This window comes from Epinephelus lanceolatus, chromosome 21, assembly GCF_041903045.1.
Source record: "Epinephelus lanceolatus isolate andai-2023 chromosome 21, ASM4190304v1, whole genome shotgun sequence".
Lineage (NCBI taxonomy): Eukaryota > Metazoa > Chordata > Actinopteri > Perciformes > Serranidae > Epinephelus > Epinephelus lanceolatus.
The window spans coordinates 23468545-23487051 of record NC_135754.1 but is presented as its reverse complement, the minus strand read 5'-3'; the positions used below and the strand labels follow the sequence as shown (position 1 = coordinate 23487051).

The 18507-nt window shown below is 40.7% G+C and overlaps 1 protein-coding gene across 4 annotated transcripts in view; it reads left to right on the top strand.

The window, feature by feature from the left end:
• The window catches only part of vti1a (vesicle transport through interaction with t-SNAREs 1A), a 151960-nt gene that overhangs the window by 78412 nt on the left and 55041 nt on the right, over positions 1 to 18507 (top strand). For 2 of the 4 annotated variants that reach the window (XM_033611244.2, XM_033611243.2), the window contains 2 exons: positions 12218 to 12288; positions 17304 to 17365. In XM_033611244.2, coding sequence (XP_033467135.1) covers positions 12218 to 12288; positions 17304 to 17365 — 133 coding nt within the window. Of the gene's footprint in view, positions 1 to 12217; positions 12289 to 17303; positions 17377 to 18507 lie in introns of all 4 variants that reach the window. The other 2 variants (XM_033611247.2, XM_033611246.2) reach the window with 1 other exon arrangement.

Sequence of the window (18507 nt, the reverse complement as noted above, 5' to 3'; positions counted from 1 at the left end):
GCCATTTAATGGTGTGATAACAAATGCTGAGTAAGTGCTGCATTTTAATTCTGTCAGAATAGGTGATTTTGCTTTTTTAGGGTTTATAGTGACAGATCGTTCTTTTTAGCACTTCACGGTGTCACAGTGTCATCCTCACTGGGAGTCACTGAAGTCATATTTATTGTATGTGATTCATATATTGTATGTAAAACCTTGTACTTTACAGAATGTCCAACTTTCCAATATGAGGCTTTCAATGAGAATGCGTAAACCATCAAATTTCTTTGAAAATGACTACATGTTCTAAAGGAACAATGTTAAATAAGCACAAACAATGTACACTGTACCCAAGAGCTTTGACGTGCCCTCACATGTCGTGCCATGTTGTGTGTATTCACAGTGCAAGCTGACAATAATCTGCCTTCAACTCCGTGGCCCCGGTCATTGTTAAATGAGGCGCATGATGTGTCTCTCTTTTGTGAGTTCCCTCTGTGCTTCGTGTTCCCCCTATAATGGCAGTATTATTTTCCCTTTACCAGACCAGGGAAGTGCGATGGTATTACCCTAAAGTAAAATACAAACTTCTGTTTGTGCCGTCTGTCACAGCAGACACAATGACGCAGTGTTCTGATAACAGGCTCCACTGTTGTTCGCTCAAACGAAATTGTCAGAGCACCTTAGATTTGCCAAAGAGAATTTGATGTATCATCTACGCATAAGAGGGCAACTATGCCTGTGGCAGTGAATTGTTAAAAGAATTTAATGCATGCCACACACATAAAAAGTTGAAGTGATGCTGTAATACAAGAAAGGAGCATTTTATATTCAGTGCTCTCATACACGACAAACAGAGGACGAGTATTTTATTTTCATACCCTTGTCACCAAGAAAGTTGAACAAGCTTTTCTTCCTTTAGGAGAGTGATGGTTTTTACAATATTGGTCTTTAATGTGTAGTTCTGGCCGTCATTCCTAACAGTTGTGCTTACTTAACAACTTAATTCCTGACATCTGAGGATGCAGAAACAATGTAAGTTGAGTGATCGGAGAAGTTTTACACAAGTTATTCTTTGAAACACTTATTTTAACATGTATTTAAAGCCAACTAGAAAAGATAAATACGTTGGTAGCTGTCATTAGTCCTTGACTCTGATGTGTAATATCACCAAATTTGGTCCCATCAGAATCTCTGATCGGTTCTCCTACTGGGAAAACCACCATTCTCAAGACTCTACAAAATACTCATTGGAATCATCAGACCAAGGTTGAGATGTGAGCTAGTATTTTGAGCCCTGAACAATGTTAGGACACTAGGTTTTGTACTCCATAATCAAATTTCATTGAGAAGAGATGAAGCACATATAACCAATAAATTTGTTTGTACTAAGAATATCAGAAAATCTCTCCATTGTTCCAAAAATCACCAACTCCTGTCCACCAAAATAAGCCCTTAATTCACAGTTAGATGTTAAAATATGCTGCCTCTACATGCTGTTTCCCTACTGTCTCTTTCTCTGTCCGTTGCTGGCCTCTTTGTGCTAAGTGTTAGCTTTCTGACGAGAGTCTCTCACTGAATAGTCTTGCATAGCCAGACCTGCATGCTTCATTTTTACACTGTGCCAGCTCTCTCTTGTTCTTCGGAGACAGATAATTTAATTAGCAAAATAAGATGACAAAACAAAAACAAAAAAAAAAACATCTGGAGACGTACTCTGTCAATAGACGATGGACAATCCATCCATTCGCCCAACCTTAGTCCATTCACAGAGGTTGAACTGGTCTCAGTGGTGCAACCTGTCACTCTACAGCCAGCTTCAACACTTAGCCCAGCTCTCTCATTTTTTTCTCCATGTTTTGGGAGCTCTTCCTCAGCTCATGAGTATTAATGAATTCAAAGTTTGAGGAAAATAATCTTTAAGTGTTTCCAACTGTCAGATCCTGTCAGTGCAACCACTTCTAATGGCCCGCGCCTTCCATTCAGGCTAATGTTTGATGTCTCGCTTTCATGCCCTCCTTTTTCTCCTTTGCTAAATTGCTGCCGACAGTCCATGTGTCCCCACAGATTGTTTGTTTGTTTTCGACCACGCTTGTTTTACATATCATCGACGTAACGAGGATTCATTTAGTGAGCTGTTAATGGGGGGGAGGGGAGGGAGTGGTCCGTTGCTTTCTTATATTCAAATAGGATGTGATCGTGAGTCAGGTAGCAATCTGTTGTAGTGCTGAATGTGCTAAGGAACACGCAGGACTTTTGAGAACCTCCAAAGCGATGCCAAATCTTTTCTAAAAGTAGCACCGATTTTACATGTCCAAACCACTTGACAGGGAACAGCTGGGCAGGAACAGTCACATCCTTGTCAGTTTGAACAGGAGTGGCGATCAAGCATTGATCGAGACAGTCTGGAGGCTCCTTTGTGTGTACTTCACTCGGCGTTTGCGTCAGTTCTAACTTTCAACTCAAACTGTGGCGCTGGGTGGGCCAGTCCAACAAAGCACATTTAACAAGTTATTTCATTAATTTAGCAACAAGAAGCTATTGTCAGTAGGTGTTGAAAAGTGCTAAATACTCCTAGCACTCGTAGCACTCTGAAGGAAAATACAAGGAGGCTCCCAACAGGCCTTGTCAAAACATGCAAATGAGCTTGACGCCAAGTCCGATTTTGACAAACATAATTAAGGTGTTCCAATTCGGGACATGTTAATAAAGAAGACTGCAGGCCTCCCCCAGGTCTTCACTAATCATAAAGCCTTAAAGCTTTGTGTGTGGGTATGTGTAATTGTGTGCGTGTGTGTGTTTTTTCTCTCCCCCATCTCTCATTTTATTGGATAATGAACTGTTGTAGAGTGTTAGATCTCCTTTCGCAGTCTTTCGCTGAGTTTGAGGAGATAGGCAGGGAAGAGCTGCCCGAGGTGTGGTGTTGTACAGATAATTAAAAGGCAAGAAATTTGTGTTTCGCTCTTTGATCTGCCTGTCAACTTTCTGATTAGAGACGTAGAAGCCTTTAATCAACAGTAATGCGATGATTAATGCTCCTAAACTGTTGAAAATGAACCAGAGGAACGTCAAGTTTTCTCTTTCTTCTTCCCTCCTCCTCCGTATATCTCTCCCAGAGTCCGTTTCCAACAAACTGGCAAACTTTTCTCCTCCGTCAGTTCCACCAACGGTTGCTAAATCAGATGTTGTGTTTGATTAGGACCAACTGACATGTTGTTTTCTCCTACATTTTAGTCTCTAGTCTTGGAGCTCTTGGAGCACAAATCCAACAGTATGTGCTTCTTCTTCTTCTTCTTCTTCTTCTTCTTCATTTCTCCTTTACATAACTTTGACCTTCAGCTTAGATATGTTATTATGTTATTACAATATATGCTGTGGCACCATCCTTTATATAGCCACTCAGCTGATAATAACATTATTTAAGTTGGAGACCAAAGCACTTAAAGTCGTTTTTTTTATTATGAAGGCTGACTGTGGTTGAATAAAGTTTGACATACTCATGTTTTTTTTTTGCTGTTTTTTTTTAATTCATGTACTATTTATTTTCTTATATTTCAGTTGCAATGTGTCCGCCGCAATTGTGTGACACAAATGTCACCACTATGAATAATGCATACACAAATTAGCTCATTCGGAAATGACTTTTAATTCTACACTTCATACATTTTTTACAATTTTGACCAAGTTTAATCAACACTTAAAAAAAATCATTTTCCCAGCACTGGAAATGGAATTAATAAGTCCGCTCTGTTTGAGCTTCACAATTGACCAATCGGGATACGCGGAGAATAGGTGTATAGGGCTGACCAGCCGTCTGTAGAAATTCCCTGTTTTTTTTTTAATTGAAGACCTCAGAAAGCAACGTTCCTGCCCGCACATTGTTGCATGTGGGGCAATCACAGCAAGCACCCAAGTCCATTAGTTTTCATTTGGATGGTTCAGTAAGACTGGTTGATTAAGTCCAGGCAATTTGCTTGTAGGAACCCTCGTTCTGCACTCACCCCGCCTGCTTCTCAGCCCGCTGCCACCAGCAGGGTTGTCGTTCAGGTTAATTTAATCTGGTTTGTTAGAAATTTTAACACAATAGCTTTGCGGCTGTCTAGATGCCTCAGCGTGGCGTAAGGAGTTTGATGTAGTTTATTATGGCATATCTTTGCATATAAATGCTCTTGGACATCTGACTGTATTGGTATTTACACTAACAGTAAATATTCTGTTTACATTGTTACTAACCCATGTGTCAGAGTATCTGTAGTAGTGTCCACAGGGACATGTAGGTGATTTCATAAATGTGAAACAAGCTATTCCTTTCCAAGCCTCATCAATTCTCATTGAAGACGGTGAAGGGAACTTTGCTGTTTAAAAAAAAAAATGTAAATCCAGTGATCTGAGAATTTGAGGCTGAGGTGAAGGGAAAAGAGGAGGGGGAGCTCAAATAGAAGGCAAAATACAGCTTTCAGTTCTCTCCACCCCGGTTCAGCTTTAAACAAATGGTTCTATTACCAGCTGCTCTCCTACAGGCCTGGTCATTTATACCCATTAAACCTACGTCTTATCACCCATAAGACACTCTTACGTCTCTCCATCCACCAATTGTCTATAATCAGCCATTTAAAACAGCAGCGGAAATTTCTTTTGCGCCTTGCTCCGGTCTGACGGACAGGCAAACGAGCCGGGAGGAGGAGGAGGGATGGGGGAGGAGAGAGGGATATTTTCTATGGAATGATGAATAGGCCAAGTTGAGTGGCTGACTAACTGAGATCTGTCTTAATCAGAAGTGATTTGTCAGAACAGGAGCTCTGCGGGGTCAGGGCACAGGCGATGAATAAAACAGAGCCTGGCGGAGTGAAGAAAGGCCCCAGAAATCCACCCTGACTGCCCACCACCACTCATGCACATGCAAGGGGAAGGGCCAATGCATGGGCTAAGTCAGGATGGACTGGCTCTGCTTCTCCCTGCCCAGAATATTACTTGTTTTGGGCCTTTTAAGTGCGTAGACTCTTGCAAGAACAAGCCAGTGCCTCACCTTCATAAAAGTACTCCAACAGTGTGGTGTTTAAGAGGAGTGCATGTCAAACACACAGGGTGGAAAAAAAATTAAGGATAATGCACTTTCTCTCATAAATCACAAGGCTCAATCTCATTACACCTCTTGCCCCTACCATTTAGCCCATACCCCTCTGTTTTGGGCATTCATGTATAAGGATAGGGTGTCCCAATTCCTGTTGGGATAGAGACAGGGTTCGACCATGCCCCCTTTTGGGGGAAATATTACGCTCATCAGGAGAGAAACATGAAAATGGTGACAAGTTGTTGTGTGGCAGGTTAACCGAGGCTTTCATACTGAAATTTGAAGCACATATGATATGTGTATATTCATTATCAGTTTCGTAGATCGCTAAATGATGCTGGTGACAGTTAATACTGATAGATAGCTAACATTAGCTTGACTGGGAAACAATCGTTTGTTAAAAGTCCTTGTAAACAGACCTGTCAAAATTATGATCCAAACGTGCATCAATTTGCATTGACAGCTACAGGATCTTTGGTTTTCTATCCCCAAAAAGGGGCGGGGCCTTGATGTTTTGTGAAGTTTCTGTATGTGCCGGCCATATGCACCTAGTTGGTGGCTGGAATATCTGCTGAGCAAGTAAAGTTAGCAAGAGCTAGCAGCTTTCTTAGCCGCAAATGCAAGGGGAGTGCATGCTCATAGATCTACCCATTTTAAACTACTTACATAAAATCATAGAAATGGGATGACATGTTATGGAAAAGTTACAGACAAGTTTTGAAAGTTAATTGGTAAAAATGTGTGGGAAGCCTCTAGAGAGGTTGGGCAAAGTGTTTGGCCTACATGGCCTTCTAAACAGAAGGTTTTCAGAGGAGCACTCCAAACCAAGTGTGATGAGAAATCATTGGCAAGATGGCTAAAAAAGCAACAGAAGAAACCAAAAAAAATGTATTTTCTTTCTCAATAAAGATTTGAAAATTATGATCACCATAGCACTGTCTTAGTTTATTGGCATTTTAATGTATTATGGTCATTTGCTTTACAACAAGCTTAACAGCAAATATCGCTAGTAGTATACTGTTGCCTTGGTAGCTAACTAGCTAATTAGCTAAGTTACAGTTCCACATTCTCACATATTTCCATGTGGAATTAGTCCCCATTGATGATGCCTGGAATTGCAAAGTTGCTGCACTTCACACTGCTGCTCTAATATCAGTGCAGATTGACATGGTAGGACCATGGGTTGCAAATGTTAGCCGACAGAGCACTGCTAGTGGCCTGGTAATGAAGCAATGTCCTTTTTTATTTGATGACTTGCTTGATCGATTGATAGCGTTAAACTTAGGTTGAACTAAACGCGAGTGTCCATGCTTATCATTCTGCACTGGAAAATGGCAAATGTCATTGTGATGATATCATAATTGCCATCCCATTTCATAGGGGAAGATTTCAACCTTTACCTCTTCTAACTCTGGTCTAAGGGGCAAAGGGGCACTTGAAAATGAGGACAGGGGTAAAAATGAGAGATGACCTATCTTAGGAGTCTATTTGACTCTCATTAAATGCTTTATCACCTGTCCTGCGAAGTAACAGTTCCCGATGAACATGCGATAGAGTTTGTTATTATTATAAGTACCCTGTCATAACATTGCTGAGCCCCCAGATGCTACATGCCCCCCCTGTGACCTAGCACTTGGCACCTCTTTATTTTGAGCTATAGCTCAGTGCGAAGGCGCTAGCCTCATGGCCTGTGGGCTCAGCATTACAAATACATCCCAGTGTGGGTACAACTTTGATGGAGGTGATGAAAGTATGTCACCAGGCAGTTGTAGACTTGAGAAGTCCTTAAAAAAAGCTTCTCTGGAAGTGTACAAAGACAGGTAACTTTATTCACCTGGGAGTCACAGGCATATAAGTTGACTGCTGCACTGTGTGTGTGGATGTATCTGTGTGTGCGAGTGATAGAGCAAGCTTGAGCGAGGGAGGGGAAAAAATGTATGGTCTAACATTTATCAGGCTCCTCCTCACTTCCCCTCAACCCTCCCGTGGGTTTCCATACCCCGTTTGTTGGAGTGTGTGGCTTGTGTCCGGATACAAGTGTGTGTGGTAACCTTCAAAAAGTGGTCTCAACTGCTTAATGAAAAGGAGCTGTGCTGAGCCTCAGAGCACACCACTGTCAGGTCTTGTACCCTTTCAGCTCTGGGGACGGAGGGGAGCAAGTTAAAAAAGGCAACACAGAAAGAGAGACAGAGCCCTTAGACAGTGTGTAACTGTTCTGAAACAGCTCCTGTAAAATAGATGATGCCTCCAATTAAATGTGCCCACAGACTGGAGAAAGTTGAAGGCTGTGGAGGTTTGGATGGTACGCCAGTTGTTGGCTTTCTCAGCTGTGTCGTCCTGAGCCAGCCTCACCTGGGATGTGGGGAGTTTATGCTATTTACCTTTTACACAGAATTATAAATGATTAGTTGAGCCTTTTCTGTACAGCATCTGACAACAAGCGAAAATATGCGAACCTTTATGTCTTTGGAAGTATGTCGGAATAAGGCTGCAGTTAATGATTGGTGTCTTTATTGATTAATCTGCTGAAAGTTTTGGCCAGTAAAATGTCAGAAAGTAGTAAAAAATTCCCGACACAATTTTCTGAAGTTTAAAAAAGTATTTCACCGCTGGAATGATTTTTTTTTTCTCATACAACTGGGCTGTTTATGTGATAGAAGCACTAAATACCTTGGAAATTTAAAACAGGAAAAAGGCTATGGTATTCACTTTTGCTCAAGAGGTGGAAACCCTACAACTAACAGGACCAATAAATGCTTCTGTTGATGCAAGCTCGGCTGTTTTTCCACAGGAAACAATATGGTGGCTGGCTAGTAACAAACAATCTCGTGTCACAATTAAACAGTGAGCTAAAACATGTTTATGAAAACATTTGATGCGAGGAAATAGGCAACTCAGTAACAGAATCTTGGTTTATATTTGTTTGGCACTGCTTAGCCTCTGTTTTTACACTACAAGAAACAGTATGGCGCCCACTTCCTGTTCATAGCTTCTCTTATTACAGCCAAACTGTCCACTAAAATATGTCTCTGATGACCTTTTAGGTGAGGAAAGGCAATACAGAAACAGAAATTGGTTTGTATTTGATAATCACTGCCTAGTGCATTTGATCTGAGTTTGGTCTACATTTGAGAGAGAGCAATGTCATGCCAATAAAGCTTATTGATTTGAATTGAACTGAACTGAATTAAATTGAATTGAGAGAGTGTGGGTCTCGCCCTCATTCTGCTTCTACTCTTTGTATTCATGGTGGCAGGTATACAAAATGCTGAAATGCATTCTGTAGTTTGAGCGCCAACCATAGAGCCAGCGACAATCAGCTAGATTAAGATGATGTCATCATATTGCTTATGTTGTCTCAACAACCTTCCACAATCCAAAGATATACAGTTTATCACGTAAGACTAAGAAAAGCAGCACACCGTTACTGTAGGTGAGCTGGGACTGGGGAAAGTTTTGCAATAAACAATTATCAAAGAATTGCTTATTATTTTTTGGTTTAGCTTTATCGAGGAGTCAGAGAAGACAGAAGTAATTCTCTCCAACTGTGTTTAGCCCATTTTATGGTGCTTGCTCTGCACTAGTAAAATTAATTGCCCGGCAAATATATTTTCTTTCTACCATATCATTATTAACAAAACGGTGAGGTTTTGAGTTGAGATAAAACAGAGCTGGACGGTTCTATGCAGTGTGTCTGATTTCTGATCCAGCCTTTACATCCCCCTCAATCTAATTTGTGCCTTCAACTTTTTCTATACTAATTCTTTCCTACAGTTACATTAGAGGAATGAGTTGAATTAAGGCTCACTGGTCCTGGTGTGAGTGTAATGTAATGGAATAATGGGCTTGTTAAATGGACCTTTGGGGATGGGGATCTCTAACAAGTGAGTCAGAGCAAGGCCTCTGGGCCAGGGTTATTTAAATTGTTAATAGCCGTTTAAACAGGAGGGGAATATTTTAAACACTAACGAGCAACAAGTCAGGGGCATTAACACTGAATTATTTCTCTTCTCCTGCTTTGTTTTTATCAACTGTACATTTTTTTAATACCCCACATTTTTGTCGTTGTGAATTCTATGTTTATTTTGATTTTGTGCAATTTAATGTAGTGTATAAACTTCTATATGTGTTTTCTATATATGTTAACATTTGCAAAATGCAGCTTTAGGAAATCCTTCATATGACCTTTTGTATGTCAATTACTCAGTGTATAACCTTGAATTTGTGAGTTTAACTGTTGTTTTTCTTGCATGTCTCCACGGTGAACGAAGAATCCAAAAAGACTGAACATTCTTCACATATTTAAGTAAAGGGAGCGGCCGCATTTAACAACAGCAAAACTATATGAAAACATCTGTTTTCAAACTCTGAAAATGTTTGTATTGACGTGTTTTGAATTGTAATGTTTTAGTGAATGCATGTGTTTGGGAAATACTGAGCATACGCCTTTTTTGGATTCTTCGTTCACTGTAGAGGCATGAGAGAGAAAAGCGTTTTCTTGCCAAATTCTAGATAACATGCTGTGAGTAATTGATAATCAAATGGTCATTTTGCGGTTGAAGTATTATTTTTTATATCAGCGACTACCAAAACAATTCCCACATCAACATGAGCTAAGATATTATTACTGGAGAGACCAGTTAACTGTATTTTTTGCACAGGTGTTGACAGTTTTGGGGTGGAGGCCTTGTCTACATCTAGTGTATGATGATGATGATGATGATGAAATGATACATCACTCTATGCAAATAGTCTCTTTCTTCGATTATTCTTCGTCATTGCCCTACAACTTCTTCTTACCAGTAACTAATGAAGTTTTACACAGACCACTGCACAGCATGGCTTAAATAAGATGAATGGAAATGTAGATACATGCCAGAGCGTGAGTAATGCAAGAGAAGATACATGATAAAGACAATAAACACCACACAGTCCCTCGGGAGGTGTGGAGTACACCCCTAATGGCTCAGTTTGGTGGTGGGTGTGGGAGTGTGGGGGATCCCTCATCATTGTATTCTTGGAATGATGAGAGATTTTTGGAGGACTTGGGAGAGACCTTAATTGCCGCACAGCCAAAGAAAATGTTTATTTTAACAAGCTATGATGAAACTTTTTTGATTTCTACCTTTACTCTGGAACTCCATTGAAAGTGCCACTCTTGAGCAGATGTGGTGTTTTCAATGTCATACAATTAGCTTTTTCTCCCACTAACATGTAATTTTAATTACCTATAATTCACTGACACTAGTGTTGTTTCAGCTCTGGCGGATATCCCTTTTCTCAAGAGTGTAAAGGTCTCCGTCTTGATCAAGGTTGGGTATTGTAGCTCCCTTCTAGCAAGGCTAAAAAAACTGATTGGATCTTAACAAAAAACCTACTGTTAGTGTTGAGAAATTATTACACTATAGTGTCCTAACTTTTCTGTAGCAGCTGTTACAGTTGTCAAGGGCAGCCATTCACGTGTGGATGGTCTGTATAGCTTCACAGTGTACAGCACTACTGAAAATCTTGGCTTCATATCGTTCTTTAGATAGCACGAGCACTCTGCTCTCAATACACAAAAACCTGAATCCACTGTGGTTACATCTCTGTCCACTCAAAGTATCTTTTCATCAAGGCTGTTCATCATGTCCCTTCCTTTTTTTTTGTTTTAATATATATATTTTTTTTTTGTTACCGAAACGTTCACTTAGCCACAATTCTCTTTTAAAACATCCCTTAGCAGAATGAGAGTAATGATCGCTCAGTGCTCAGGCTAAGCTATCATCGGAGGCCTTTTCTCCTGCCACCTCATCCATACTTGCCATCAAAAACAAAAAAACTCCGCTGCTACAGTCCTTGTCACACACATTTATTTAAAAAAAAAAAAAAAAAAAAAGCCACAGCCGTGACAGAGATGGATAGATGTGCTTATTTGTCTCTTTAACAGAAGATTTCTGCAACAGCTCCTTTCCTGTTTATCCCTTGTTCTTCTCCAATGGGGACGGGGGAGGGCTTGTATTTTTATGGTTATTAATACCTGCACTCAGGCTTTTAATCTGCCCTATTTGTCACATGTGACTGTCTGACTGCACTGTTTAATCTGGGTATCCTTCAATCTGTCTCGTCCCAGATTAGAAATTAATGAAGGCAGGAAGAGACACATTTGAGTCACTTACAGTGTAGGGGGGTAAAAGGGACGGGATGAATGGGAGACGAGCGTCGTTCATTTGACAGTGCTCTTTCTTTTTTCTACTTTTCCCTGATCCCCTCTCTCTATCTCTCCCTCTATTTCCCTCTCTCTCTCTCTTCTCTTGTTTAGCTGCCAGATGTAGCCCATTTTTGCACTGCTCCCCCCAAACAGGCGCTCAGCACGTGGGCCCTTTGGTGTGCGGCACCTGTGTAGTGTAATACAGTCAGCAACTGCGTTGTTTATTCCGGATTTGTTTGGTGCGCTTGAAAGCCTGTCTTTGATCCATGCAAAGATTCTTCACTTCTTTTCCTTTTTTTTCCTGATTCATCCTCAGCCTCACTCATTTTTAAACGCTAATGCTGTAGCAGTATGGTTACATTGATGGCAGCGGTGGGTTTTTTTTTTGGTGGGGTGGGGGGGAGGGGGCAGCTTATTTGGTTTATCTTTTTTTTTTTTTGCTTTTCTTTTCTCGTCCTCAACCCAAGGGACAGGAAAATGACAGTGACCACTGACAAGCTTGTCAGGTGCCTTGTCGGGGATGTTTTATAACTGTGCGTTAATGTGTTTACATCTGCAACTGACAAAGAGGCATTTAAAAAAGAGTGGCTTAATGAATATTGCATTGGCTGAGTGGACCCCACTGGCAGGCTGGATGCTGGGGTATTGTTGTCTAGAACTTGTTGTCTATTTACTTCAGCATTTTAAGAAGGTTTAAAAAACACTTCCCATTGCTACAATGTTCTACTACCTGCCCGCCTGACACTCCCTCTAGACAGCATTGCCTCTGTACACTCACAATTTTGCACAATGATTGCATGCTGATCTTATCCCATAATCATATCACATTATTCCCACTTTATTCATGATCTTGAGACATAGTTGAAAGACAGAAGAAAGTGTTTTACACTCCAAAAGGGAGTACAGATCATTGAAGACCATTCCTAATATTTCAGGTAGTCCAAGAATATGGATACAACATTTTTGTGCTTCTCTTACAGAACAAGTGGGTCAGGAGATTCTTTCCAACCTGCACAGTGACCGTGAGAAGATCCAAAGAGCCAGAGAAAGGGTGAGTACACACATGCCCACCTGCACACACACTCATCTGTCTATTCTAACAAGTGTTTGTGAGGCTGTAAAAGGTGTTACAGCTGGTTAGCAACATTGACAACACTCAGCACGCTCTGCACGGTTTGACAAGTAAACACATGCAAACATGGAAGACAAACTGTCTCGGGTATCAACCCAGTAGCCAGGAGAAGATGCTGGTGCAATACATTTCTGCACACCACAGATATGTTGCATCTGTTTGTTTCATACTTATCATGCCAAGGTTTCTGAAGTTGACATGGTATATGAGCTGACTTTGTCATGGGTAGGTGGAGGGGATGGTGGATGGCGTGACACCTAGGTGAGATGGCTGTCAAGCTGCAGACCACTATTTGAGACAAACAAATGTTTTTTAAGTGAGACAACGGTGGCATGTCCAGCGACAACTGACCACAAGCAGGTATATTAAGCCAAATCAGGATCTTTTCCTCATCATAACCAAATGTTTTTGTGCTTAAATATAACCACAAGTTCACCGCAGTGCTGTTGAACTGTTAAGAAATGTAAAGTTTCAATAAAATGCAACATAATAATGTACAAATGTTACATATCTGTAGTTTGCAGAAATGTATAACGACAAGATTTATTCTGGCGATTGGGTTATGGGATGCTTACACAGCAGAATTGTATTGACAAGTTAGTTAATGTGCTTATTTTTTGATATCACTGTATTGCATTCAAGTAGGATTTGTTTTTCTTTAGTTTAATTAGTGGTAAATTGTTGAGGATAATGTTCAGAATCCAAATCACATGTAGGCAATACTTGTGGCGATATAATGCAGGCTTTTCCCCCTCTTCTTCCTCTCACCTGAACGGGCTTAACTTTGCCAACTGCCATCCTTCCTCACCTCCCCTCCTTTACCTCTCAGCACCTTTCTCCAATTTCCCCCTATCCTTCCCACTTTCCCTCAGAGAGCCCCCCTCCCCTCAATCCTTACCACTGCCCCTCCTTGCATCCAGCCGACTAAACAGACAGGTAGGCAGAGACAGAAAAGACCAAACACAGGAAGGGGGCCCAGCCCTGACGGCACCCTCAACGCAGAATGCTTAAAGACCACAACATGGCAGCGGGCCTTGCACAGGCGATTTCAAAGGAAATCAAACATCTCCTTTCAAAAACAGTCCACGGTGTCTACTGAGAGTACCTGCTCTCTCTCTCTTTTGCTTTCTCTCTCCGTCCATCCCATGAGTCTTCTTTGCTCAACCCCCCCGACCATATGTACACACACATGCACGCACTCAGAGGGCTTTAAAGGTAGTTTGTGGGGCAAAAGTAAAGTAAAAGGAAATCAAGATGTAAAGACACAGGATGGAAGGGCTGGTTAACAGCTCTTTTGCATTAAAAAGAAGGTGAAGGCGCTATAGTTTTACCCCAAACACCAACATATGAACAATCAAACAGACATACACAAATGTACACATACAAGCGTGCACACACATGCACAAAGCCCTATGCTCAGTGGGGGGTGTGGCCTTTTGTTTTGCTTTTATGGTACAAATAGAAGTCAATGGAGGGTTTCAACACCGGGGCAAAGCAGTATTCAGTGGATTGAAGAATGTGATCTAACAATTCTCCAGGTGAGCTCATACAGAGGCCAACAGGTAGCAGGGAAAGGCTGTTTCAATATTAATTCCCTTAGATTAGTATTAATATCCTTAAATCAATAATGAATGACTAAATTTAGGGAACAAAATGAGCAATTTGTGTGGACAAATCATTCATTTGTTCCCTCAAATGAATAATTCTCGCCTTAAAATCACAAACTCATACTGTCAGGTTACTGCATTTGTCCTCTCCCTTCCCTGGTGATCACACATCTTCCCCCCATAGCCTGTAATCTTTGCTTTGTTTGTGCATCTATCTGTAGCTACAAATTAGGCACCATAAATTAAATAATTTCAGGGCACTTCGCCACTACTTTAACTACTTCCTGCAGGAGGCTACAGTCCATCAGGAACAAAGTCTCCTGCACAAAAACAGTTTTTACACAACTGCAGCTGGCCTCATCAACAAGGCCCAGGACCCCACTGGCATGGACTCTTATCCTGATCCACTCCTGGCGTTGTGCATTAACACCCATCCTTACTATCGCCCCTCTTGCACATATTTTTGTACTTAGACTATGAATTTTAACATCCCCTGGACAACAGTTTGCACATTTCTCCACAACTGTACACTTTAAAAAAGACACTTAAGTAACAGATATATTTTTACTTTTTCTAATATTTGTCCATACTCTGTTGTACATTTTATTATTTTATAGTATGCCTTTATACTTTGCACTCTGTGTATTGTTATGCATCAGATTACCAAGTCGAATTCCTTGTATGTAAAGCCCCTCTCAGCAATAAAGCCTTTCTAATAGCCGCTTAGCCTCTTTCCCTGACTGTCCAGATTGGCCGCGATGAGCTATAACTGTAGTGTCAATAGTTAGAATAACTAAGATAACAATTTAAGGGAATGAAATATGTATTTTTAGGGAAGGATTAGTCATTTGAGAGCTCATATTATTTTTTATGACTTAAGTTAAGAAACAAAATTTAACAAAACCAGCCACCTCAACAGAAACACCCACACAGATGGAAAAAAAATTAATTAGGTACAGATTGACTTATACTAATAGATAGAATATAGATGAAACCAATAACTTAAGTAAGTTAAAGTACCAGTATTAACATGACATGTGAGTCATCTTGTCAGGGTCCGGCCATACAACTGTTAAGTGTCCATTCACAGTCCGTAACAGGTGTCAAAAAAGTGTAAATGTTTCCCTCCTCCTGCGGCGCCATCGCCACGTCCACCCTCCTGCATTCATTACAATCCCAACAAGACCTGATCGCACCACTGACAACATGTCTCTGTATGTATACGACTACACTTTTTATACAAACACATCATACATTTTATAACAACACCATTATATCAATGGTGGAACTTTTACCCTGTTTTTTACAAAAGCCCTCTTTTGTCACTATAGATTGAAGCGATATGGATCAGAGACTACTTTTAAATTTTATGCACAAGCTTGCTGTATTTTATAATAATAATAATAATAAAGGATATGTATATATTTCAATCCTGGACCCAGGGTGTCTTTTGAGAATGTTCTGTTGCGGAGCTGTTCATTAAAAATGAAAACACCATCCTCTTCTTGTTTCCATATAGTTCATTTTAGACACTCAAACTGCACTAAAATTTCAGTCGGTTTCCATTTCAGGTTAAAGAAGAAAGCATGAGATTTGGTGAGAGGCTGTGGAGAAAGAGAGGGAGAGAGGAATGGAAAGAAGGAATGATTCAGAGAGAGATGTATTTTGGGAGAAAGTGTGAAGTATCTAGGGGACAGATCTGTGGGTAGAGTCAGACATCAGGCAACTGCAGGACTTGTTGTCTTTGCCAGAGGGCCCATACCCCAGGTCCCCCACCTCCTACCCTGTACCACATGTATCCTTGGCTCTCGCAACCTGCATCGCACCAACCCAGGCTGCCAGAGGGTAGGAAGGATGGATGGAAGAAAAGGAAAAAAGTAGCAGTAAAGAAGGGATGGGAAGAGAGGGCGAATTGCAGGCGAGAGAGATGACTGCAAGATGAGCCAGAACAAACGGGAAAAAGAGTGATGCTGGAACCACTGTAGAGAAGAGGATGGTTGGAAGGAGAGGTGTGAAAGTGAGGAATTAAAAATAGAATAGAATCCAGTATAATACACTGATGAAAACACACTGAGTGAGAGCGGCTTTATTGGGAAAGCAGTTATTATCTCAGAGAGAGATGAAGATGAATGACTCCCTGCTGACTCCAGAGAGAACCTCTCTGCAAAAATTCTTCCCCACACTCCCTCATCATCCTCTAGAAATGCGACTACAGGTACACGTTGGTGGCAGCTCACTCAGTGCGGTGTCAGCACTTTTTTTTTTTTTTTTTTTTTGTCACACTTGCACCTTGTTGGCAACATCTCTGCCAGTTCCTTTTCCCAGTGAAAGTCCCTACACCTGATAAAGAGGATAGAATGAAAACATCTCTGTGACCCACAAGGGAAAAAAGGCAGAGAGAAAGAAAAGAGAGAAGATGGAGCGAGAGAAAGGAAAATATCCAAGGCAATTAGCCCTGAATAGCCATGTTCATTATTTGAAGTGTGCCTTCAAGGACTCCCTGTGCTTGCCATGTACATCAACAGTAGGGTCCTTCTCACTCATTTACCTACACCATTCTCATGTTTGCTTTGCAGCAAGATGAGCAGGAGGCTATCAGAATGACATGTCCTCCAAAGTGGGAATCTGCCGTTGAGCACTTGTTTAAAGTTACAGAGATTTTACTTATACAAAAGCGCTAACAAAGGCTCATGCTTCTAGACTTATGATTATGTTTGGGTAAATTTTGCAGCTTTTTAAACAGGATCTAAAAGTATCTTTAAAGGGGGGTTGTCTCCAGACGGGTGAACCAGTAACCTAAAGGTAAAAAAAGCAATCTTCTTATCAAAGGGTGTCTGATTCATCTCTCTAGCTTGCAACCAACAACTTTAGGTGGAAGAATAAAGTGTCAAACTTTAGAGGTGCCTTCTCAAATTGCCCTTGAGCAAGGTACTTTGCCTTCAGGCCAGTAGTACAAGGCTGTGCAGCTGTGTAGCCTTGCACAAGCTTACAGCACTACTGTAATAACTGTGAGGACTTTAACCCTTTTACAGCAATTAAAGGGTTTTGGAAAGAAATGTGTGTGTGTGTGTATATTTAAGGTCCTCTCACTTTAATCCATCAAGCTGTTGCTGGCATAAGATATAGTGTGCTCATTGGCAGTTTTCTCAGTTACATTACAAGAAATAACCTTTGTTCTTTCTCTGTTTTTAATTGCACAATGAGATGGTCAGTTGTTGAAAGGTTTTAATAGATGGAGACATTTTTATTTTCTTTCATTTTTACTCCTGTAGTTTCTTTCTGGATCAGAATGCAAACTAAAACTTGTCATCACTTCTGTCCCCCCAGCTGAGAGAAACGGACGCCAACCTGGGCAAGAGTTCTCGAATCCTCACCGGCATGCTGAGAAGGTAAGAGGCAGGTACGGACCTTGTTTCTGCACCTCTCTGTATGTACCTGTTCTGTGAGCTTGCTACAAGTCATCACCATCTAATTATGTTTATAATTAGATCAAAATGATCCATCTTTCCATTTGTGATAAGTCTGTGTCGCTGTTGGCCACCTTTTTTGCATTGAAGTGGTTTTCCAGAGAACTCTGGTAGGGATGGATAAACAAGCAAATACACATAGATGGATGAATGTGTCCAGAACATTTACATGTTAAGGCACATATCCCAATTGATAATGTTTATCTATCAACAGTAGTTACTAGTTAGGTTCTAATTTTGTCCACTGAAGTGGAATTTTATTTGGATGAAATTTATCAAACAGCTTCTCAACAAGGTGCAGCTGTGACATATAATTATTATTAGGCATTTAGTAGTTGATAACAATACTGATAAATTTGCACAATTCTCAATATGGTAAAAACAAAAAATAAATCCCATGTAGTAACGCCTTTATAAAAGCATTTAAATTTAATGTAATTTAAATGTTATTAATCCCTGATGATCAGGGCCTCAAAAGCAAAGTACTCATCTATGTCGGTTCGACTTTGTGGGTGAGTGGTGGTCCAGAGTTCTCCTCAGTCATTAGTTCAAGGTCCACACAGTTTAATATATTCAGCATCATACTTGTGTTTGGCCATGTCGTTGAGCTAGTTTGCTGCCTCTGTTAAACAGCTGTCAGTTGGTCACTCTCTCTGTAGCAAGAAACAACACTTCAAAATTAAAGCTTTGTGCTGGAAATTTACTGTACTTCAATATAAATCATGTTTTTTATGAACTTGACATGTTCGCGAGTCACTTGCGGTCCATTCAGAATGGACTTGTGAACCACTTTTGGACCAGCACCCACCGTTTGGGAACCACTGGTCTACAGTATATTAACATGTTTCCCCTCTATTGTTGTTGCTGTTCAGCACTTGCATATGTAAGATGTGACAGTTGGCCTTTGTGGTAGGCTATTTTTACTGCCCCTCCTCCACTGTGATTGGACGACAGGGTAAAAAGTGACGGTGATGAGCGCAGCTTTAATAAAAGTTGAACAATTTTCAACTTTTAGCTACCAGAAAAAGCCAAATGTGCAGCGCTCAGTGCAGAACACTTATCGT